The 24,730-nt window shown below is 48.8% G+C and overlaps 2 protein-coding genes across 2 annotated transcripts in view; both read right to left on the reverse strand.

Annotated features, from left to right (window-relative positions):
* Window positions 1-624: 624 nt before the first annotated feature.
* ARL5A (ADP ribosylation factor like GTPase 5A) lies at window positions 625-10,528 on the reverse strand. Its single transcript, XM_041467321.1, has 6 exons — window positions 10,275-10,528; window positions 8,456-8,516; window positions 6,163-6,310; window positions 5,146-5,229; window positions 3,229-3,380; window positions 625-2,593 (listed from the first exon to the last, which is right to left on the reverse strand). The coding sequence occupies exons 1-6, from the start codon at window positions 10,318-10,320 to the stop codon at window positions 2,545-2,547; spliced, it is 540 nt and encodes a 179-aa protein (XP_041323255.1). The 5' UTR covers window positions 10,321-10,528; the 3' UTR covers window positions 625-2,544.
* Window positions 10,529-15,335: 4,807 nt separating this feature from the next.
* The window catches only part of CACNB4 (calcium voltage-gated channel auxiliary subunit beta 4), a 48,851-nt gene continuing 39,456 nt past the window's right edge, over window positions 15,336-24,730 (reverse strand). The window contains exons 12-15 of the mRNA XM_041467320.1: window positions 22,817-23,002; window positions 22,457-22,522; window positions 21,770-21,822; window positions 15,336-19,065 (exon numbers count right to left, since the gene is read on the reverse strand). Of these exons, the coding sequence (XP_041323254.1) occupies window positions 22,517-22,522; window positions 22,817-23,002 (192 nt within the window). The 3' untranslated portion in view covers window positions 15,336-19,065; window positions 21,770-21,822; window positions 22,457-22,516. The remainder of the gene's footprint in view (window positions 19,066-21,769; window positions 21,823-22,456; window positions 22,523-22,816; window positions 23,003-24,730) is intronic.

Raw genomic sequence — 24,730 nt, forward strand, 5'->3', positions numbered from 1 at the left:
AGATCCCACCATCCCCACAGACTGAAAATCAGCATTTAAACCCCAAAAGCTCTGGACAGCACCACAGTGTGTCAGCAAACATCAGCCACCGCTGAATCCTGGCTACATTTGCCCTGAAAAACACAAAATCCACGGAAAGCTCACAGTGACCCATGAGATGTTTGCAGTCAGGTAAACACCGGGTTGTTCACTGACCAGCACACAGAGAACAATCGGATGTTGGCATTCTAAACCCCTCAGGGCACAGCAAACCCTGTCTGACAGCCAGTCCTGCCCTGAGCAGTCACTCCCAGGCCCTGCTGGGCTCTGTGGCCACTGGGGAAACCAAGACAAGGTGAACCTCAGAGGCCACAGCAAGGGAAGTGGCACGGGGAGGGAAAGAGTAAAACCAACCTAAGTGATGTGTAAACACAGAGTATGTGCTTGTACCACAGCCCACACCTGCAGCAACCACCACGCCTGCATCGCCTGACAGAGTCCCTGCAAATGCACAGCCGAGCAGCAGAAACCCAACACTGCTCCACCACCAACAGCAAGAGCTCCTTTTCTGACCAGCCAGCCCCCAGCTCACCCAGCCTGAGTGGATTCAGCCCAGGGAAGACATAAGACTCAAAAACCAAACACTTGGGTTTAGAAGCAAGTCTGCTTTTTCTTTTTTTAGACTAGAAAATGTACAATTCCATTTCATATGCAAGTGTGCACAGAGCTCGTTGCTTGTAGATACTGTCAGAGAAACTGAGAGAGTCTTTGCATTAAATTGTTAATTCTTCAAACATTGATACATTTTGCAATACACCAGTTAAATACCAAGATCTATGTGCATGCACTAGAGATATATGCATGTACACCTTAATGTTTAACAAAGACAGCAGATCCCCCAGCCAGGGAGCGTTGGAGATACCAAAAATAGATTAAAAAGTTAAATTCTTTACCTGCCTTTGTTAAATACAGACTTAGAGATTGCCTCCCCTCCTTTCCCCAGGATTCCCATGCTCCCAGGGAGTCAGGTGGGCAGGAAGGCAGGAGCTGACCAGATTATCCCAGAACCAAAGAGAAGCACCTTAAAAAGTTCAAACTAAGCTTTAAAATGTCTTTAAAATGCCTTTTCCATCCTTACCAGACACAGGGGCTGAGAAAGGGAAGAACATTTTAAACACAGTTTAGTTTCATTTTGCTGAACTCCCATTGCATCTCCCACAAAAGAGCCTGGCACTTCCAAGCATCCCACTGCCTTCCCAACTGCCTGGATCCTCTGAAGTGGGAATTCTGACCCCTTTCTGCCTGGGACAGCCATCCCAGCAGGAGCTGCAGCAGGGAAAGGTGATCCTAGTGTTCTCACACTGCCTGGGGACCATGCAAGGGAGTTCTGCTTTCAAGATCTGCCCTGGAACTCGTGTGGGTCACTTGGAGCTTCTCAAGTAGTGTCATCTGCTTTGTACCCATCCAGTCCCCTCCACTGCATACTGATACCTCTGCACATTTTAGTATCTGCACATTTTATGTAGCAAAGAGAGTGTTTCCTCTGAAAAACACTTCATTAGAGTCTGCCTTGTACGATTCCAGCGACACTTTCAAACATGCTTTTGTGCCTCTTCTTTGGTTAAGAAAAAAAAGATACTTTTCCCTTTTTGACAGCCAAAGGTATTTCTGCCAGACCTGAATCAACCAGCAGGCAGAGAAGGAAAGCAGTGGACAGGACCTGCAGCATCACCCAATCCAATGACCACAATAAAAGAGGAAAACCCATTTCATCTGAAACTCTTTGGCAAATTTGTTGTTTGCCAGCCCTGGAATTCGAAGCTCAATCCATGTGCTTCAATCCATTCCAGCCTCCTCCCTAATCCAAAAATCATGTGGAAAAACAAGCAATGGGCTGAAGAGAGAGTTTGTTGATCAGGTTGTGGAGAGCCAAGGTGTGATTGACGTTACAGCGTACGGACGCGGAGGGACTGCTGACACGGGGACGTGGCCGTGTCACAGATCAGCACTACTGCCAACATACTGATTCAGCTTTCCACTGGTCTGAGCAGATTGCAATTAACCTAGGATTGAGGTATAAATATACACAAATATGTACAGTACACATACAGGAAAAGAGTTCTGCGTTTGTAACATCGGCAGCCTCAGAAATACCGGAGAGTCGATACCTACGCCAGTGATTGGCTCGCTGATTTACTGGGATAATGAAGCCAACACCTTCCACTGGAGAGGGCTACAATGGGATAATGAAACTCGAAATTAAAAGCTCCTTCCTCTCGCTCCATCCTCCCCACGCCTGAGGCCGGACTGTTCCGAGGGGCGGCTTCAAAAGAAGGTTGGTCACAGCTCTGAGCGCGTCCTCCGAACCAACCTGGAGCCCCAAGTGCTCCTCTGCTCCTGTGCCTGCTCCCAGCTCCTGTCCCTGTGTGTGTGTGTGTGTGTGTGTGTGTGCAGCTATGTAGAAAATACAGTTGCCATCAGTTCAGTATAAATACATCCACCCCACCAGTCTGCCACTGGAACAGCTCTGCTGCAGCAATGTCTGTGCAAAGAGGTCATTAAAAATCATCTGATCTTCAGGCGGGACATCATCCACTCCAGTCCTTGGCACAGCCTGGGGACACAAGAGACAAGGTTTAGGGAATTCTCAGGGTAACCCCAAAGGTAACTCCACAGCACCAATTTAAACCCTTCCCAAGAACTCTGAATCATTTCTGGAAAGTCTTGACTCCCTGTATGGCACTTTCCAGATCCTGTTATATCATCTATGGCCAGAGAATTCAGATCCCAGATCTTCAAGACATGAAGTTCTCTCTAATTAGGATCATTCTTAATAAACCACATTTCAGTTTGCCTCCACTTCATCCCACCCTCTTTAAGCCCAAATCATATCAAGTCTTATCTCTGTGAGGTGGCACTGTGGGTTTGATGTAGATTTGGTGTTCTGAGCCCAAAAATCTTGTAAATATCAAGATTATGAAGCTGTGATGCCCTGGCACTGCGCTGCTCCTGGATCCCTGAAGTGTCCCAGGCCAGGTTGGACAGGGCTTGGAGCAGCCTGGGACAGTGGGAAGTGCCCCTTCCAAGGCAGGGCTGGGATGGGATGATTTTAAGGTCCTTTCCAACCCAAACCATTCTGGGATTCTGGGATTCTGGACAGGGGAGGAATGTGTGTTAAACCCAAATACCACAATACAACCCCCCAGAGTAATTCCAGACTCCCCTCCCATGGACACAAATCCCCCTTACCCCTCTCCAGTGAGAGCACAGCAGGCCTGAATGTGCCACTGGTGATCCTTAATTGAAGTCAGCTTCAGGAACTGGGAGATCTCAGCTACTGTCATGCACTCCTTCACATCCTGCTTGTTAGCAAAGATCAGCAGCCCTGCTTTCTTCAAGTCCTGGGGAGAAAGGAGAGTAGGTCATGACAGAGCAGAGCAGTCACTGGAGGCACAGGAGGGGACACCAAAGCAGGGAGCCAGAGCCCCAGAGCAAAGAGCTGCAGGCTGGCAGGAGCTGCAGGAAATCCTCTGATCCAGCTCACCAAACAGCCAATTCCTGCCATGGATGAGGAGTAAAAATCTCAGGACAACGTTTTGCTGAGCTGCATGAGGATCAGAGCCCTGTGCACCCTGTACCTGAGCAGCACTGACAATCTGGAACAGTGACTCCAGGGATGAGCTTATTTTACCTCAAATTGCCTGGAATTACACGAAGGCATGGGTATATCATTGAAAATCTTTCCCTTGGAAAGCAAAAAGGTGTTCCCAGGAAGCCAGGCCAGCTCAGCACTGAGCTGCCTATCAGGCACACTCCTGTTTACAAGCAGCCAAATTAATTCCCAAATAATCAACTGCTCCAGAAAATAGCTGGAACTGATCTGGACAACTCAATTTTGCCTTAACAGCAACTCCATGGAACTGGCTAGGAGAAAGAAAAGATTTTCAAGGAGCAAAGAAAAGCGATTTAAAATCAATATTTGACTTTCATTTCTGCTCTCTCCCAACGTCACAGCCACGTCTGGAGAGGGAGCCTGGGAACATCCTGCTGGGACACAAAGGGCACATTCACTGCTCCCAAATCGGCTCCACTCTGCCTGGAATTCCAGACCTTCCCTGCGGCAAAATCAGCTCGTTAACAACTTCATCTTCCTTGAGAGATCAGGAAACAGAAGATGCAGGATTTTGAGGAGCCCGGCTCAGAAATCCCAATCCTGGACAGCAGCACCCAACCCCCGTGGCACACTTAACACCCCACAGCCCGACCTGCTCTGTTAGAATTTACTTTATTAAAAACGATTTAAATTAAACATCAAAAAATTAAAAAACAAAACCAAACAAAACCAACTAAAAACCCTCAAACAAAAATAAAACAAAACCCACAAAAAAATTAAAACTTGAAAGATCCTGTGCAAAGCCCTTGTTTTCCCTCCATGGAAATCCATAGGCAGGCTGAGCCCTTCCTGCAGGCTCCCAGACTGTGGCTATAGGTTAAATATAGATGGAATATTTTAGGCTATAATGCCATCATTTTTATGCACATTTTTTTATTCTGACACTTAAATTTGGAAGCTCGGTGTCAGCTCACACACCCTGATCCAGTTTGCATTCAGGTCATGCCACAGATGCTGCCTGGCTTTTACATCAGCCCAGCTCAGGTTCAGACCTGACCCAAGGCTCAGGTTTAAGGAGGGTCTGTACAGTTCAGCAATTCCCACTCTGGAATTCCAAATACCCACAGAGCAATGGCTGCTGCAGCCATGGGCTGAAGTCCCTTCAGTTTTAGAGCTGGGTGCTCTAACACACATTGTAAGGTTGTAAAGCCTCAGGCAACCATGAAGATCTCAAAAATAATTATTAAATTATTGCAGGATAATTTGTTTTATTATTTAAAGGCTCTAATTCAGACATTAACATGGACTGAAGTACAAAACCCACAGATGTCCCTGACAGGTCCCAACTGCTGTTTCACTGGAGCACTGACAGGCTACTTCTGTAATTCAGCATTAACTAACAGCTTTGCTGGGAGTTTCACAGAAGCCAGTGCAGCAGGGACAAGGCAGTTCAGGGTGTAAATCTGCTTCCCTTGGCGTGTATCAGCCAGATAATTAAAATAAATATTAAAATAAATATTAAAATAAATATTAAAGACACAGGGTGCACTCACCTCGTGTGCTAACATTTTATACAGCTCTTCTTTAGTCACAGAAATTCTCTCTCTGTCTGTGCTGTCCACCACAACTATGACAAACTGCAAAAAGGGAGAGTTATTAGGCAGAGAAACTCCTGCTGTTCCCATTATCCAGCTGGATTATCAGACCCCATCCCTGTTCCCAAACCTCCCTCCAGCCCCAGCAATCCCACAGGCCTGGGGTTATTCACTCTTGTGCTGTGCTTTGGGTACAAAGGCAGCTCTGACACAACTTTTTACTTTCTGTTCTCCATTCTTCAATGAAAAATTCATATTGAGAGCAAGAAAATTCTCAGTAATCCCAGATGTGGTTTTGTTCCTTGCTTGGTGTAGCTGAGGCACCACACAGATCCCTCAAATAATTTGTTGCAGTCTTTAAAACAAAGTGCACCAGCTTTCTCTGTCTAGGTCAAGAACTAACATGCAAATAGATATTTGCACAGGATTAAAAAAGTCCTGAGGCTCCAAACTCCAAGAACACACTCCCAGCTTCATTTAGGCTGGAAAAGAACTTTAAGGAATCACAGCACCTCATAGGGACCAACTGGAGAACAAAGCTAATTATTGTGATAATTGTATTTCACCACCACGCAAAACATCATTTATGTAATATATATAATTGTATTTAGATTGTATTTTATAATGCATAGGAAACCTTGATTTAAAGCATTATTTTTATGAAGTTGTGTGCTTGATAAAATTTATATTTTTATATATATATATAAAATATACATATGTGTATATATATATATACACATATGTGTGTGTGGACTGCAACTGCACCTCTGAAGAGTTCTGAAAACTCCTGGGGGTGTTGGAGCTTGTGAGACAGAGCTGCCAAGGTTTTGCAGGGAAACTTTGGGGCTCCCTCCACTGCAGGGAGAGCGAGCACGGGCACGGGCAGGGGGGTCTGCAATTCCCAGAGCAGGGAGGGCACAAAGGCCGGCCCGAAGGACAGCACAGTGACAGATGGCAGCGTGGCAGGGCTGTCACCTCGGTGTTGGTGTAGTAGGTGTTCCAGGAGGAGCGCAGGGATTCCTGGCCCCCGATGTCCCACATCAGGAAGCGCGTGTTGTTCACCACGATCTCCTCCACGTTGCTGCCGATGGTGGGAGAGGTGTGAACCACCTCGTTCATGGAGCTGCGCAGGGAAAGGGACAGCACGGTCACCAAAGTCACCCTGCAACTGCAGCCCAGGGAGAGAACCTCAGCAAACGCTCCCTGGGCAGCCAAGGCAAGGGCTGATGGCGGAAGGTGCAGAAACGTAAATAAAAACAGCAATAAAAAGGACTCAGTGAACTATGTAATAATCAAATTATAGAGCTGAGAGAGCACTTGTGAACAAAATGTGTTATAATTAATTAAACCACGGAGATGAGAGCATTTTTGCTTCAGAAGCTTTTGGGAGCACTCAGCTCTTCTTTCTCCAGGCCCATTTTGGCTCACAGGGGACAGAGCAGTTGTTTTGCTTCAAGAATGTGGTTAAGCCACAAGATTTCCAAGTTTCAGAAAAACAACAACTCATCCTCCAGCTCCAGCAGAGACACTTCACCCACTCCATCCCACTCTCCTTCCAGGACAGGCCACTAAAACCAGACTTTCTTCACAATGCTCCATGTCCTAACTTCCTCCTCTTCTCCCCTCAGCACAGTCCAATATACAACTTTTTGGAGACTAATGCAGCCATTAAATATTTCAGATGTACTGTTCAGTGATACTGAGTGTGACTTTGTCACTAAGAACACCAGTTTCACATCAAACAACCAAATGTGTGCTCTGGATGCTCCCAAAGTTCAGACTATTTAAACTCGACTGTAACAGGCAAAAAAATTAACAGTAGCTCCAAGGCAATCCATCTGTGTTCAAAAGAACTTAATTATTTTTTCTTCTGATCATCTTGATATAGCTTTTCATTTTGTATGAACCTTTTTGAAGTTCCAGCAGAGCTTTTAGTTACAGTGACAGCAATTTGAGACTTGTAATGGTGCTGGGATATTTCTTGAAGAGGATACAGAGAGCCAAGGAGATAGAGGGATGCTGCAGTGCTCTGAAAAGCAATCCCAGTTACCCTGGGCCAGTGCAAGGAGAGCTGAGTATGAGAATGGGAGAAAAGGAAGTGTCTGCAAGAGGAAAAATGGGATCTGCAAAGATGGGGTAGGGTCAAGGAGGAGTAAGGCAGGAGAATAAGGAAGCTGGGACAGTCCTGTGGAGTCAAAGTGGGTACAAAGGAAAAGGAGACAGACAGAGATCTGTATGAGAGGGAAAAGAAAACACTGAAACTGCAGAAATAAGGGGAAGAACTGCGAGACATTTGTGGAGGAAGTGGATTAAAAACCACCAAGGACGGCCCTCAGCTGCAGCAGTTTCCAGTCTTAAGAAATACCCTTCATTCTGTTTGTGCTTTTCAACATCTCTCACTCCCTCTATAAATCACCATCACCTTCACCTTTCACTCTCCCTGCAGCGTGCCAGGGCACCAGCAGCCAGAAATGTTTTGGGAAAGGCAAAGCAGGTTGGAATGTGACAAACCCCAAGCACTTCAGAAAGCCAATTTTAAATGTGGGCTTGGAGCAGCATGGCCACACCATTTAACAGGAATTATTTCTGACTCAGGAACACTCCTCAGTGCCACACACTGCACGTGGGAAAGGGCCAATCTGTCCCCAGCACAAACAGACCTTGAGCTGCTTGTGCCACCCAGCAGCAGCCTCTGAGCCTGTGGACAGATTGGTGTCCTCTATCAAACTGCAGCTGAGGAACTGAGATATGAAACTCATTTGAGCTCCATGTAAACCAGGAGCAAGGCTAACGCAAGGCAAACACAAATCAATGCTGCTGCTGAGGGCAGAAGGTGCAGGACAGCACGGAGGTGTTGTCCTGGCTTTGTGCTGGTACCAGCCTTCCTCCTTCATGCCATCCCAAACACCAAACTGATCTCAGCGCTGGGGACACAAGTCAGGGCAGGCAGAGGTGCTTTGCCACTCGCAGAGTGATCTGCCTGCTGTTCAAATCCGTGGCGTGGATCGGTTTTGCAACAGCGTCCCGTGGCCAGCACTCACTCCAATCACATTTTATGGGGCTGGCAGGGAGCCGAGGCCGTGGCACCAAGGGCGGCTGGGAGCGTGTGGTAACAGCAGGTGATGTGATCCAAACCCCTCTGAACAAAACCTCATTCATCCAGCAGAGCCCTTCCCCAACTCCAGCCACCCTCTGCCACCTGCAAAGCTCTGAGGAACCACGTAGCACACCTGGAAATGCCCCGAGCGTCCCCGCAGCTCCTACTTACAATTGGTACAGAATGGTGGTTTTCCCTGCATTGTCCAGGCCCACAATGATCACCTTGTGCTCTGCAATGAAAACAGCACGGGTAAGTCACAGCTGCTGGGGCTGGATCAAGGCTAGTGCCACATTTGACACTGGTTCCCTGAGCCAGCGGTGCCCAGCTCCAGGTGCCGTGGCCAGGTGCGTTTGTGGGCCAGCCCGGGAAGTTTGTGTGGGCAGGGAAGGGACTGGCAACTTCTCCCTCTCCACAGAACCGTTCCTGAGAGATCTCAGAAGGATGCTTTCCATCTCTGACTGCCAGTGCCACGCTGGGATCCTCTCCCCAGCTCCTGCAGGGTTTTGCAGCCTGTATCACAGTGCATTCCCCCAGCCACAACAGCTCCCAACTCCACTTTCAGCTTTTCAGCTCTCAACTCCACCTTCCCTTCACCCAGGCAGTCTCTTGATGTCTTTGCAAGGAACGGGTAAAACCCAACCAGGTGTGATCCCTGTGCTCCCCTTTCCTCCTGGGCAACAGATGTGCCCTCCAACATCTCACAGGACACATTCACCCAGTCTTGGACAAGCCACCAGGTGCTCCACAACCCACCTCTGACGTTTTGGAGCTCAGTGCCCCGATCAATTCTTGCTTCCCTTCAGCACCTCCTCTCCTGTGCATCACAAAAGTCACTGGGAACTCTACAACCGGTGGTGTCAAGCACATCCAAATGGGTGATTCCCAGTTTGGGAGAGCACAGCCAGCTCTCAGCTCCATTACACAACTTTCACTTGCACAACCAAGCAGGACCAGTCAAGCAAAAGCCTGGTGAGAAGGGGGTTTCTCCCCTCCTTCCCCGTGTTCCTCAAGGGCAACAAAAAGCATTAAAAACATGCCCAAGCTTCAGACACTGAGATCAATCCCTGCCAGCAAACTGATTTATCGCACAGGAGAGGGAGGGGACAGGGGTCAGGTAAGTGGGGGTTTATGAGGTTTGATTTTACCAATATTGTGTGGTTTTGCAGAGTTGTCTTTTACGCCCTCCAATACAAAATCCAGCTTTAATAACTTTGCACAACTGCACAATATTGTAAAAGTGTCTGCTTACCTGACCCCACATAACTAGGAACTTTTGTTTCAGGTGGGATGCTGCCAGCATAGTGGATGTTAGGAAATCAGTTGGAACAGAAGGTCTGAGGTGGGGCTGGATGCTACAAGACAAAAATATTTTGCTGTATTTGCACTACACGTTAACGGGGACGTAACTGGGACATTCAACCAGCAGGTGTGAGAGTACTGAGGCTCACTCAAAATCAAAATCCAAGGACTTCAGAAACGTGGAAAGAGCATCATGAGGTGTTTTGTAGTTAAAGTTACAACTCTCACGAACACCTTGCTGTAAGGAGACAGGTGTTAAAAACCCCAGAATCCCGGAATGAGAAACCAAGGACTATCCAGAGCCACCCCCTGCCATGGCAGGGACACCTTCCACTGTCCCAGGCTGCCCCAAGCCCCGATGTCCAACCCGGCCTGGGACACTTCAGGGATCCAGGGGCAGCCCCAGCTGCAGCTGTAAATAACATTTACTCCGTGAACGGGCCACTTATCGAGGATTGCCACTTAAACCCACACTCTGCCGACAGCAAGGCGAACCCACCCGCCGCGCCACGGCCGCGCTCCTCTGCCACACGTTAATGATTTAACAGGCGGCTGTCAGGAAATGAGCACTCCAGTAATTGAAATAAGGTGGAAAAAAAAAATAAATGGTTAAAGCCACGACTTCCAGGAGCCCGTGCGGCCGCCCCGGAGCGGGTGCGGGTCCCTCCCGGATCCCCCCGGGCCTCACCCTGGTGGTTGAAGAGCCTCCATATCCTGGTGAAGAGGATCCCCATCCTCGGCCGGGCGCTCCGGGCCTCGCCGGCCGCGGCTCTGCGGGGCCGCGGCCGCTCAGGGCCCGGCGCAGCGCCCCGAGTGCCGGCTGGGGCCGCGCCGGGGCCGCTGCCGCTCGGACATCGCCGCGGGGTCGGGACGGAGCTCGGGACGAGGCTCGGGAGAGGCAGCGGGGCGGCGGCGGCGGCGGCGGCGGGGGAGCAGCGCCCGCGGCCGGGGGCGGCACCGCGGCCGCCATTACACGGCACCGCCTCAGCGCGCCCGGCTCCCTCACGGCCGCGGCCCTCGGTGCCTCCGCGGGGCCCGTGCCGGCCCTCCCCTGCCACGGGCACCTCCCGCCTCACGGCTGATCCCGGCAACCGCGCCGGTGGCTCGCCGCCCTCACAGCGAGGGATTGCTCCCGGTGCCGCATGGAAGTCACCCCCTCCCTTCAGGTTTAAACGGTTCCTCCGGCCCTTGTCCCCAGTCCTGTCCCTCCATGCCTTGTCCCCAGTCCCTCTGCAGCTCTCCTGGAGCCCCTTCAGGCCCTGCCAGGGGCTCTGAGCTCTGCCTGGAGCCTTCCCTTCTCCAGGGGAACATTCCCAGCTCTCCCGGCCTGGCTAGAGTTTATGAAGAAACCACGTTCACTTTGCCCTGCTAAAACTTGGTGCTCTGAGGGAAACTCAGGAATAACGTGGGGGAAGTTGCTCCCCAGTAGCTGGGGAAGAGTTTGCATAAGGGCCCTTTTGGCACTGGAATGGGCTCTAAGATCTGCCAAGAGCCTTCTCTTCCCCGAGAGGAATTTCTCTGTCCAAACCCTGCACTGAGTTTAAATCCTCAGGGAATTGGAAATCCCAAACAATAATAATTAGGCTGTGCACAGCTGCGTTGCTGCCTGAGACAAGACATGGGGTATTTGCCTTCTCACTTGTCCTGGCCCTGACTCTTAATAATTTGTGATTTGGGTAATGAATAAGTTTTACATCTCTTGTGTCTCACTATTCATGGAAACTAATAATAGAATAAAATCTTTTAAGACCTCTCAGTTACCCCATCTCTGTAAAAACTAAGAAAACCAACAGCTGGCACCTGACTCCTTCCCCTGCCCTGGCAGGGACACCTTCCACTGCGCCAGGCTGCTCCCAATGCCCAGCCTGGCCTGGGACACTGCCAGGGATGGCACATGAAATCTCCTCTCTTATTCCAGAGGTTTGTATCTTTTCTTCAAGCAGCTTTTATTCCCACAGCAGCTTCTCGCGTTTAATTTTCCCTGCTGGTCCGGAACCAAAGCAGCAAGGGCAGAGTCATCTCCGATTTCCCGTGTCCAGAGACTTGTGCGTTTCCTGTTGCACTGGAGGGGAATTCGTGGCCCTGAACAGCTTAAGAAGAGAAATATCCTGGCAGCCCACTGTGCCAGTCCATCCCTGTGCCACAGCCCTGGGTCCTGGCACCGCGGGTCAGCTCCTCCGGTGTAAAACGTTCCACAAGTTCAGCATCCAGCCTGCAATGGCGTTAATTATTCATTAGCTGGCAATTATCCCCCTTTCTGCCGGTCCTCAGCTTGGAATTTCAGAAGCATTCGGGGTTCTTCTCTGTTCTCAGCTCTCCTGGGCTCGGGGCAGGGTTCGGTGGCTGCACAGCTGTGGGAGAGCTACCAAAGTTCAATTAACCAGTTTATTCTTATTATTTAAATTAAAACTCCGAGGATTCCCCCCCGTGTCGTTTGTTTGGGTTTTGTCCTAGCGCAGCCTGCTTGAACCTGGATCGTACTGCTGTTTTTTATGGGCTAAGCTGAGCTCCCCAGTGCTGCTGGAAGCTTTCTAGGAAAGCATTCCAGTGGGCAGGGCTGGTACAGCCTCGCAATTCCCTCCTGGAAATCTGGGAGGGGTTTTTTGGGTCTTGTGCTGCAATTCCCTCCTGGAAGTCTGGGAGGGTTTTTCGGGTCGCGTACGGTTTGTTCCAGCTGTAGCACAGACAGGGTCAGGGAGTGCGTGCTGGGGAAGTGCTTCGAATGCCGACAGAAGGATTTCACCATGGGAATGCTTCTGTGCAGGAAAAAACCCAAACGGAGAGAATATGGGATGGCTGAGGTTGGAAAAGGCCTCCCAGATATCTGAGTCCAGCCATTCCCAGCACTGCCCCATGTCGACACAGACAACTTAAGCAGTTTAAGAAATTTCAACCCCTAGGATGATACGATAACACACAAAAAGCATTTTTTTTGCTCAGTTATATTTATTTGAAGACCCTCCTGCTTCTCATCAACAGCTCAGGTGAAAGCTCACGTGCTGAGATCTGGTTTTGAAGCCACAGCCAAGACAACCCCATTGAACAGAATTTTAAGAGCTTTAGATCTGCCTGAGGGGTGCAAATGCTCGAGCAGCTCACCTGGCCAACGTGCTCCCGTCCCTCCAAGGCAAGGTTTGGGTGCTCACAGCATCTCCGGGAGGTTCTGGTTCCTGTTGCTCCTTTTTGGGAAGAGGAGACTGGAACTCTCTGCCAGAGGCAGCATCTTCCAATGCTTTTGGTTTTCCAAGATACCACAAACGGCTGGAGGTGGCACTCAGGCGGGGATCAGTCACAGTTGGACTCGATGGCCTTGGAGGTCTTTTCCAGCCGTCACCATTGGTGATGAACTATTAATTATCTTTTATTTATCCAGTCTTTCATCTCTCCCATCATTCTGCCCCTTGTTCCTGCCTAGGAACAATCCAGGAGATCCCACCAAGGACCAGCTCCAAACCCCTGAACATTCCTGAGAATCCTTCAAAGGAGCAGTTGGCTGCCAGTACCTCATTCCCTGCTGGATCAGCAGGAATTATCTGTATTTTTGTACTTCTGGGTCGCAACTATTTAAGCTCATTACAAAAATAAACATCATTTATTTCGCAGAGCAGATGCATCTCCGTCTTCAGAACCTCATTAAATTTTCCTAAAAACGCAACACGTGAGGCTGCTGCCAAAAACTATTGGCAAACAGCAAAAATGCCACAGGACTCCGGGTTTCTCCCGAGCATTTTCCCAATCTTAGTGCAGGACACAAAGAGACTGGACAGACTTTTAAACGCTTGATAGTTTTGTTCATTTATTGTAGAAAAGTTATTGTAATGCAGTTCATCTTTGTACATCTAAATTCCAGAAAACGAATCCATAGAAATGAGGATACTATGGGCATGCAGTCTGCATGATCCTGGTCACAAAAATAACACCACTTTTTTTTTTTTTTTCCTTTTTTTTTAAAATTTTTTCCAATTTTTGTAGTTTTCTTTGAAAGCCACTAAAAGCAGAGGGAGAGCAGAGCATGCACCACTGTACACATTGCATAGTATATGGTACCCACATGCCTGGTCAGGTGCTACACACACGGGGTCTAGAGGGCAAAACAAAGGGAAAATCAGCAGAAAACACAAATTTGGGGTGGCTCTGTCCCGGTAAAGGCAGTAATGTCTTCACCAGTGTGGCTCTGAACTGGCTCCCAGCGAGGCAGCGCTGCCAGGCTCTCCCTGGGAACCAGTTTGGCTGAGAAACAGAGATTTTCCAGGATGTGAGAAGCCCAAGGTCTGGAGTGTGCAGTTGGAATGGCAGATCCCGACGTTCTCCCCGCTCTGCTTGCACACAATCTGCATTTTGCTGGCCTGACTCTCCCTGTCTGGCCCAGGAGGGAATCAGTCAGGTGTGTCCCAATCCCAAACTCACCTGGGCCCACACACAGTTCCTTAACCTCACCTCCCTTCAGGTTTGCAGGGAATTCTTGGGAATTTGGGGTGCTGTGACTCTTCCCTCCCCTCTCCAAGCTGTGCATCCCCACAAACACTTCCTGGGAGTGTTTCATTCCCGACCTTGGGCTTCACCAGTCACATCCCAGATCTACACATTGGCCAAAATTAAAGTTATTCATGTGATTTCAGCTTCCAGGAGGAAATCAGCAGAAATGAATGCAGTGGGCTTTGCGAGTTGAAAAGGTTCTTTTTGTTGTCATTAATTAATTCACATGGAAGGGATAGAAGTTATTGAAAAATCAATCCCATGTGCAAAATGCCAAAATCAACTGCTGAAGTATCAGGCAGCGAGTAAACAGATCAAAAATGCAATAAATCCACTGATGCTGGATCAGAAATCTCCCCCTTGGTTCCAAACCCACGGTGCCAGATGCAGGAGTGGAATTACTGTAAATTTGTGCTATTACAAATGTGCTTCTTTTCCCTTGCTCTGTTTTCACACCGCTGGCAGAAGAGAGAACTCTGAGCTCTGTGGATCCTCTGCTGCAGAGCAGATTCAACACGGGGATGTCCCAGCTAATTCAGCTTGGTTTTCAGGCAATATCGGTAAGGCAGGGGAGGATCAGGAGGTGCCATTGCTGGGCAGACCTTGCTCTTGGACCAGACAGGAGTTGGTGTCACTGCCAAGGAATTTGGTTTCCCAAATTCCCGAGGCAGGTCCATAAACCATCCTGAGACCAAGCCAAGGCTGCTGGTTCCAAAGGAATAAAGGAGTGACACTCGTTAGCATCAGAAATGATTCCACCTCCTCCCCAAATTCTAATCACAATATTTCTCCTGACTTCTTGAGTGGATTCCACACACACTGAAAGAAATCTGCACTTTCACTCCTAAATGGCATTGTCACCTCTTTCTCTGAGTTAATTCCTTACAAGCTTATTAAAATTTCCCTTTTTTTTTAAAGATAAGCCTTTATTTTTCTATATAAAATAAGCTGGGCTTGGTAACAACCTCACCAAGGTTATTCAAATGCCTCTTAAAACAACACCACACTCTCTTTTAGGATCATTTAAAGTCCATTTCCCCAGAGTTAAGCCTGGCTGCATTACAGGACCCTGCAGCCTTTGTAGGACTAATATTTGAGGGAATGAGAGGCAACTCCAGCAAAATACATGGCAGCAGAATCCCATGGATCCCAACCTGGACTGGCACCAACAGGGGTAACAGAACCTGATTTTAAAATGCACATTTCTAGGAGCAAACCCAGGTTTGTATAAATGGCATTTTATAAAATATGCTTCTGATTTTGTCATGTGTAGTCTCCAATTATTTTGCCTTAAAAAAAAAAAAAATCAGGAATGTGGGATCAAGGACAAGTTTCAGAAGTACTGAACCTGTGAAAGAAAATACAGCAGAGGACACATTTAATGGATTATTAAAGAAAAAAGGAGTGTCAGAACCCCTGACTTACCCAAATCAGTGTGCTGTGAACAACAGGAATAATATTGTTTTGGAATGGTGTAGTCAGTAAAGACAGGAGAGTCTGGATGCTCCAGGGAATTCTGTGGTGTTGAGACCAAACTGAATTCAGAAGATTTGGCATCAAAGTGAAGTTACAAACATCAGCAGCTGTGACTTGCACATCCCATGGGAGAAATGTTTGGCATCAGGAAAAGAATCTGTACATGTTAAATACAACTCCAGGGAGAAAGTATTTGTAATGCAAAGGTTAACAATTAAAATAATTGATTCCCAAACATAAATATGTGCTGAATTTTCTCTTCAGAGATTGTTGTTATCACCTTGATTGGCTAAATCCTTGTTAATCCCAAAGTATCTGAATGAGAAACTTGGGTAACAACACAACTTAAAAAAAAAAAATCCCAGTTTTATAAACATTTCTAAACCCTCTGTCCCTGCCAGAGCTGAGAACAGAGCTCTGGTCTTCAGTATTATTTTAACAAGAAGAAATGATGTGAGGACTAGACAATGAGGCTGGATTGCTTCAGGCAGGAACACATGCACTCCTTAATTTCAACTAAACCACCAGAGAGCTGCTCAGCAGGGCTGGAATCCCACCAGGAATTACCAATCCTGACCCCCAGCACAGCTTTCACTCCTTACTGTGTCCTGAACAGAAATCCCTTCTTCAAACAAACCCTGTCCACAGGCTCTGCAGTAAATGAAGAGTCTCCCAGCCTGGCTGGTGTATTTGTACTTCAAGAATATCTCTTTTCACAGAATTCAACACCCCAGCAAGGAGGGAGACCTGTAGGGCCCCTGGCTCCTTTGATCACAATGGAATGGGCTCTGGGAGAAACTCAGGACACCCAGGAGTCGAGGCAGCTTAACCACACAGAATAAAGGACCTCAGGACATCCCTGGCTTCCCTCCCAAGGTTGTTTTTGTCAAACCCAAGTTGTTTTGGCACTTAAGATGTTCAGGTGATGGATTGTGCAGAGTGTGGTGGCTGGGGATCCTTCCCTGGCCTGGGGTGACATGGAAGACTGAAAACAAGGCTCCAAAAGGCTCTAGGAAATCTCTGTCAAATATGCAAATATGCAAATCTCCTCAAGCAGTTAACGAGCTGATCCCTAATCTAGTGCAGAATAAAGAGAAGCAGCTGCTGCCCAGGGCTCTACAGCTCCCCTGCAATCAGGAAGGAGGAAAGCTCAGAGAAGAAGGGGTTGCCCAAGGCCTCCTTTGTCCTTTCTGTGTGCTGGACAAGGAAAAAGGGCTGGAGAACTTCCTGGAGGATGCTCCCCTGTGCTGCAGCACACAATCCTGCAGGAGCTGCCAGTGCCAGCTCCTGCCACAGAGCAGGCAGGATCAGCTCTGGCAGATCCATCCAGAACTCTGGGACTCCAGTGGATGCAGAGATTTCCACGTTTCCCTTGGTAACTGCTCCACTGGGATCGCCCAGCGGTGCTGCAGCTGCCTGTTAGGCAGTGGAGTCATTAAAATAAATGATTAATTAATCAGGTGTCTGCCACCTTTTAATGCTGCTGGGGATGGGTGTGGGTTTGGGTGTCCCACAAAGGACATGGATTGCTTTTCCCAGTAACTTCAAGAGGATAATGAGACTCCAGGATGCTGGAAATACCAGTGGGCTTTGCCAGCTGGTCCAGGATGCAGAAGAAACCAGAATATTCCAGAAATTCCTGTAGTGCTACATGCTTTCAAAGCCTGGGTTCAGCAGGCTTTGGGAGGAAAACAAGCAAATAAAAAAGCTAATGATCCTTATTTTGGGAAGAAAAAAATAGCTGTGACATGAACCTGCATAAACAAATGCATGTTCAGCAAAACTGTGTGAATTCCAGGGAATGTGTGCGGTGGGAATTTCGGGAGGCTCTGCTGGCAGATGTCAGTGGTCGTACAAAATGGGCAATGGGGGTCAATTTTCAATCCCATGGGATCTAAGGCTTCACTGATGGTGTAAAACACAAGGTGCAGCCACAGGAATTCAGCTCTCGGAAGGAACTCAAGACTCAGCAGGTGAAAGAAATGATTGGTAGGAAGTAAGGCAGCAATATCTCCAAGGATTTATCATAGCTCTTGGAATCCAAAGCTTGGAATCAGCTCCACGACTTCCCTGGGAGCAGATTTTTGTCTGGTGTTCCCTTTTTATTGCAATTCTGACCGAGATGTTGTTTGAAATGTCTGTCACTGGTGACTGGTTAAGCCCACTCCCTCCCCTTGGATTCCATGGCTGGAATGGATCTTCTGCAGAGTTCTTGTGCGCTGCTGGAATGTCAGACATTCAGAGGTGGATTTGGGAGGATGGAACATGTGGGCAGCTACTCGGGGTACTGAGATGTGGGGAGACTTTACACACGGGGTCAGAGGAAGGGATTGTTTTCCATTTAAAAAGCAGGATAAAAATGGGAGAAAAATCTGATGTCTCTATACTCCTGTTCCATTTTGGGACTTCTAGCTGTATTCAGGTAAAAGAGTGGGAAAAAATAAAGACTATTCCCAACCCCCAAGCACACAAACGATGGAGTTTGTTCCTTTTCCTGTCCCTACTTCCCGTCTCCTGTCGCAGCTCCTCCCTGCTGGTCCCAACAAAACTGTCAGGACTGGCTGAACTCAAGAATCATTTGGCTGCAACATTCATGCCAGGTCTAAAAATAATTTGGAACTGGAAAGTGTTTTGTAACTGCTGCAATAATTTGGGATATTTGGCACTCTCGAGAGTTTACATTTGGTTTGTCTGAAAAAGCCATTCTGGAAAGAAATCGTTAGAATAAATCCTTTTACTCTAACCTGAAATGGAAATTGAGCTCCCAGCAAACAAATACTGGAGCTGACTTTCTGACTTGCAGTGGTTTGTAATTTTCAGATTTTTCTTCGTGTTTGTTTTTTCCCAACATGCTCACGTCGACTTTCCAGTCAATTCACCCAAATTCCAACAGGAATTGGTTTATAAATTGGTTCCAACTGGAACTGGTCATTTGGAATTTCCAGCACAGGAAATTATTTTATAAGTGCCTCGATAAGTACCCAAAATTACAAACGGATGTGTCTAATACCTAAGGACAAGAAAAAAATATGGCTATAAATGCAAACGCTGTATTAAACCCAAAAAGAATCCCAAAAACAACCTCTATGATCGGGCAGAAACGGAAGGGCCGGGCTGGGTTTTGCTGCCCCCTAATTAAACATCAATGACAGCAGAGTGCAACCGCGGTGTCACCGTCACACCTGCCAAATTAACATGATCTAATTGTTACTCCTAGCTACGTCATGGCAAGGTACCACGGGCCGGATGCTGTGACTCCCCAGGGCTCAGAGCCGGTGCCGTGAGTCGTGGCTGTACCCGCCGGGGGAGCCGCGGGTGCGGTGGGGTTTGTACGAGTCCTGGTAGGGGTCAGGGAATTCCTCCTCCACGAGGGGATAGTGCTCTCGGCTGTGCTGGGAACTGGAAGACAGGCGGTTCCTGCTCTTGCGAGCCCTCTCGTTGTGGTAGTTCTCGTCGGAGGTCATGAGGCTGCGCCGCTCGAGGGGAGAGTTCTCCGCGGAGTGGCCGCCGTGCCTCCCGCGCTGGCTCTGCGGGGGCCAAAGAAGGCAGAGTTAGTGCCCACCCCAGGGCTGCCCCAGCTCAGCTCTGCCCAGCCCAGCCCAGCCCTTCCAGCAGCTCCTGGCTCTCATTTTTCCACGGCTGCTGCAGGGCCGGGAGCGGGCCAGCTCCGGTTCCTGGAGCGGGAAGCTCGCCCTGCTGAGTATTACACCGAGCATGAAAAGTGAGCTGATGTAGTCAGCATTTATCACTTTTCTCTGATCAGGAACAGAACATTCACGCTGCTACTCTGCTTAGGGAATGTCTAAGTGTCCGTTTCTGTGGTTTTGGAAAACATCTGAAGATGTTTGCTTGGGTTGTTTTTAAAGGTGCAGCTCTGGGCCTCATTTAAAACCCTTCCTATGACCAAACCAATGATGGGCTGCTCAGCAGGCAGCCAAGGGCAGGCTAAAATCACTGGATAATAAATTCTTTCAACTGAAGCACAGTATTTAAATTTGTTGACAGAAAATCCCTTCCTAAGATAATTTATTAATTAGAAGCCTTTGCTCTCCTCACGTTCCCATAATGACAATGCCCATCATTTGTCACATGAACAAAATTAGTTCGTTTTTTTTTGCCGGCTAACGGCACGGTGAAGAAATAGCTTAAAACAAGTGTTTTGTTTGCTTTCACCACACATTAAACCTCTCAGGAGCATCAGCACCCATCTCTCAGGACAAACTCTGTGCTGAAACTCCAGCCCCTGCTCTCTGGGATGTAAAACCTTCCTCCTGCTGCTACAGCCTCTGCCTGGTGACTGTTTTCCTGAATAATTGATGTCCAAGGCTGCTGTGCCTGGGGCAGGGATGGAGCAGGGGGTGTGTGCTTACAGCTCGGGGTTGGTGCTGCCAGGGAGACTCCTGGAGAGGGGCCCTGAGCGAGGGGCCCCTGTGCAACCTCAGCCCCAGGTACTGGGGAGAACTCCTGCAGGGGATCCCCGTTCTCCTCAGAGCACCAGGAGTTAGTGGGGATTATGGAAAAGGGCTTCAGAAATTAAAGGCAGGCTGGGAGAGATGGCGGTGTTCACCTGGAGAAGGGAAGGCTCCAGGGAGAGCTCAGAGCCCCTGGCAGGGCCTGAAGGAGCTCCAGGAGAGCTGGAGAGGGACTGGGGACAAGGATGGAGGGACAGGACCCAGGGAATGGCTCCCACTGCCAGAGGGCAGGGATGGATGGATGGGAGATTGGGAATTCCTGGCTGGGAGGGTGGGCAGGCCCTGGCACAGGGTGCCCAGAGCAGCTGGGGCTGTCCCTGGATCCCTGGCAGTGCCCAAGGCCAGGCTGGATGGGGCTTGGAGCAGCCTGGGACAGTGGGAGGTGTCCCTGCCCATGGATGGGCTTTAAGATCCCATCCAACCCAAACCATTCTGTGGTTCCTTGATTCCATGATGAATTATCCTTGTGTTTATCTGACACAAATGCAGTTTGGATGTATAACCCCCTCATCAACTGCAGCTTTAACTCTGTGCTCACCCCTCTGCCTCCCCTGTGGGAATTCACCTCTGGGGCTGCATCCTGCTGCTTTCCTGGAACCCTCCTGCTTCTCTGGCTGTGTGCTCATCCCAGGGCTGCTGCTGGGCTCCCAGGGTGTCAGCACGGGACATGCCTGGGCTGGGTACACATGGATCTGATGGCCCAGGTAACTTTTGATCCTGCTGTGTGATTGGGATGACTGCAGGAATGGACCTGAAACCCCAGTGCCCTGGAGCCTAAGGAACACATCTCCCAAAACCTGAGCTACAGGATTTGAATCCATGCACTGAAATTAGACTAGATGTGTTTAGAGCTAACCAGTCACAGAGGCAAACGACTGGTGCCAAGGAGTTAGACAATCCCAGGATGGTTTGGGTTGGATGGGAAATTGAGGATCACCTAATTCCTTCCCTTGCCATGGGCAGGGACAACCTTCTGCTCCAAGCCCTGTCCAGCCTGGCCTGGGACACTTCCAGAGATCCAGGGGCGGCCACAGCTTCTCAGAGCAGTAAGTATTTTTCTAAGCAAAGATCAGATTTACTCTTCCCCCTGAGCTCAGCCTCGAGCTCTTCCTTTAAGGAAGGCCGTTCCCAAGGATCAGGTGTGGCAGAGCCAGCACTGCCACCTGTGCCCTCTCTGACTGCTCTGGATCTGTGCCACAGAACGTGACCCTCATGACCTCCATGAGTCAGGAGCTCAGGCAGAACTTTCAGTTCTCAGTAAACCAAAGTCCAGCCCACAGCCAGGTAGAAATGGGAGTCTCCCAAATCTGGATTTGGTGAAGCAGGGACAGCCTGTCCCAGCACACCTCTATCAGGCTCACTGCAATGTAGCCTTTGGGCTTTTGCTTTTCAGTCCCCGAGGTATCAAGGGCAGAAGAATATCAAATCTTCCTGCACCACAAGCACCTTTGCTAGTTTAATTAGCCTGAGTGGCTTTTAATTACCACACACGTGATCACAGTGAAAGCTGATGCAAATCCTTCAAAGGTTTGAATGAGCATAAAACCTCCTCGTGGGCATCAGGGATGGTGGAAGTCCTTACTGTGAGATACCCATGGAAAACAGCAGGGCCTGAACCCTGGTGGCACGGAAAACCTGCAGCTCTGTTGGGCATGGATCACTCCATGGGAGAAATTTACCCCTCTGCAGAGCACCAGCACCATTGATCCCACCGAAACCCTTTGGAATTCGGGTGAAGTGGGGATTAAGTGATGCATACCTTCAGCCAGCCCACTGCACAGGGGTGATTTTCATCTTCAGTGTGAGTTTTCCCTAAGTAAATGGAGCAACATTTCACAGTTATTGCTGGTGTCCATTGATCAGAGAGAAATAAATGCCTGAAAAAAATTCTGTGGATACACCCAGTTCTCAAAATGAAACTGAAGAGGTGAAAGTTCTGCAGATGGTATTTTATTGGCATGAAGGGATGGAAAACTGAAATTTTAAGGCAAGTGGAAAATGGAAACAACAGTTTACATGTGCATGTTATTATCAGTAACAGAACAGTGCTTGTGCATTCAGCCACTCAGGAGACAGTGACTTGCTGGTCCCAATAAAACCAAGCAGGGCTTTAGAAAGGTGAGTGCAGGAATTAAGCACCTTCACAGCAAAGCCAGCTGGATGTTAACTGAAAACACCAAACAACAGTCATTTCCTCCAAAGCTGTTACCTGCTTCCAGACACTCCACAAGCAGAGCAGACATTTGTTACATTTGTCAGGTGAATTATTCATTAAATGTCATTTGTTCAGTTCTATTTCTGACGTACATTAGCAAGTGACACTCCTAGAGTCCCACACACACTGAAACTTGCAGGATTTAAAGCTCCCTGCAATCCTGAGCCCCTCAAGCATTCCCAGTTATTAGCCCCAAACATTTTCTGGTTTCAAACTTAATAAAGCACGTACTTCTCATTAAGGACTATTTACATGCCACGATTGAAGTGTCAAAGTTCAGCCGAGTCTGAGCTATCCCTGTGGAAAAAAAGGGTCACAATTTTTTTCAACGGGTAAAAAAAAAAAAAAAATAAATTATCTTTTATTCACACTCAAAGAACAAGATTTTTGACCCACAAGGTTTGGTAAAGTTACGAAGGCAGAATAAAGGCATCATAACAGAGCTGCCTCCTGGCTAGGAAACGCACAGTTATCACACTTCCCACTAAAGGCAGAGCATTCCCAGCGCCCAGCCCTGGGCTGAGGAGCTGCCTCCTCCCTGGCTGCACCCCGGTGGGCGGCAGGGCTGGCAGCCCGGGGGCCCGTTCCTACCTGCAGGCCGGAGATGGCAGCGGGGTACGGGGCCAGGGCGGCGGGGGCCAGGCTCCTGCCCAGCAGCGGGGTGACGGGCGCCGCGCCGGACGCGTGCGTGGCTCTCCAGTAGGCCTCCAGGTACTCGGCCAGGTGCTCGCAGGCGTCCTCCAGCTGGTTCTCGTCCAGGATCACGTCAAACATGTCCTGGGCACAGGGACACAGCGCAGTCACGGCCGGGGACACCGCGGAGGCAAACGCCCGCACCGAGCCTCGGAGATGTTCAGCGGGAATCGGGGCGGGAGAGGGACAGGGGGCATGGATGCACACCGCAACACAGCACGGAGAGATGGGACACGGGAGGAATTCCTGCCTCTGGAATGGAGCTCCCAGAGCAGCTGGGGCTGCCCCTGGATCCCGGGCAGTGCCCAAGGCCAGGTTAGACAGGGCTTGGAGCAGCCTGGCACAGTGCAAAGTGTCCCTGCCCATGGCAAGGAGTGGCACGGGATGAGGTCTGAGGTCCCTTCCACCCAAAACCATTCCATGGCTCTGTGTCTAGAAAAGAAAATGGTACAAGAGTGTCCAGGAGGTGACCAAGAGCCTTCAGGAGTCACTGGACACTGCCCCTGAGTGTTGCATGAGCCCTGTTTTGTTTCTGGGCACAAAACTCTTCAATTTATTTATTTATTTCCAGTGCTGATGCCCCTAAAACCATTCCCACAGCAGAGAAGGCAGCAGCAGTCCTGACAGCAGCAGCATTCCTGCCTCAGGGAATTCTCCAGACACCTCCTCCATGTGCTGGCTGAAACCACCTCCATCCCTGCCTGTCCTCCAACCTGCCAGAACCAGCAGAGCCCCTCGAGAGAAACACAACCCTATTTTCAGCAGTTCAACTTCCTATCTCATCTCTAATCTTAACTTTGCAAAATACTGTGAGAACAGCTCAGGAAATGGAAAATAAGTGCAGGTGCTGTGGGTGTAAAGGGCAACCAGCATCAACCACAGGCAGCTCTCTTCCACTTGTTTTTACAGCTCTCAGAATAAGATTTAAAATAATAAAGCAGTTTTTCTTCTTTTTTTTTTTTTTTCATTTATTCTCTCTTCCCAGCATGGCAGAGAAAAATTTCCTCCTCAGCCAGCAAGGAGGAGTTTCCTTCTAATCAGAACATTCCTAACACTGCATCCCTTGGTCCAGTTCAGTGTTTCTTGCTCTTCTTTTGCTCTTCTCTTTATTTACTGCTTTTACTCTTTTGCTATTCACCCACATGTTGATGCACCACACATCTCAGTCTATCACTCCCTTGTGGAAGAAGTTATCAATTAAAACACAGTTAAATTAGAAATTTTAAAAAATGTGGTTTGCTTATGTATATTTTGCTTTGGAGAAGACTGAAATTAAACACTGCAATGTTCCTGGAGTCCTGCAATGTTCCTGGAGTCCTGCAATGTTCCTGGAGTCCTGCAATGTTCCTGGAGTCCTGCAGTGTTCCTGGAGCCCTGCAATATTCCTGTGTCCTGCAGTATTCCTGTGCCCTGCAATGTTCCTGTGTCCTGCAATATTCCTGGAGCCCTGCAGTGCCCAACGCTGGCTGGAGCAGCATCAGGGGCAGATTAGCAAGGAATTAATAATGAAAGCAGTTCCTGAGCTCAAATATGCCCAGCTATTTTTACAGCTATTTTTACAATGTCTAGACATGCAGCACCAGCTCATTCCTTATGGCTGGCTCTCAGAGTGAGGACTGCATCCTGTGCAAGGACCTTCCCTTTAAACCAACGCTCCAAATTCTCCTCTTGCAGGAATCTGAGCTGCAAAAGGGATGAGCAGTAGAGAGGGAGCAGTGCCTTTGCTCTTAGCAGTGAACTTTTACTGAATTAAACCGTGGGCCAACTTTAATTTCAAGCCAAGCCAGACTGTCAGCTCGCTGGGAGAGCTCA

The sequence above is a fragment of the Pyrgilauda ruficollis genome, unplaced genomic scaffold (genome assembly GCF_017590135.1).
Source record: "Pyrgilauda ruficollis isolate IOZ18807 unplaced genomic scaffold, ASM1759013v1 scaffold205, whole genome shotgun sequence".
Taxonomy (NCBI): Eukaryota; Metazoa; Chordata; class Aves; order Passeriformes; family Passeridae; genus Pyrgilauda; species Pyrgilauda ruficollis.

Coding starts and splice junctions, on each gene's coding strand:
- ARL5A (XM_041467321.1), bottom strand. CDS start 10,320: ATGGGGATCCTCTTCACCAGGATATGGAGGCTCTTCAACCACCAGG. Junction 6,311..8,455: donor ACCACCATTCTGTACCAATT/GTAAGTAGGAGC, acceptor TTCCCTGCGCAG/CTCCATGAACGAGGTGGTTC. Junction 3,381..5,145: donor ATAAAATGTTAGCACACGAG/GTGAGTGCACCC, acceptor CTTTCTCCCCAG/GACTTGAAGAAAGCAGGGCT.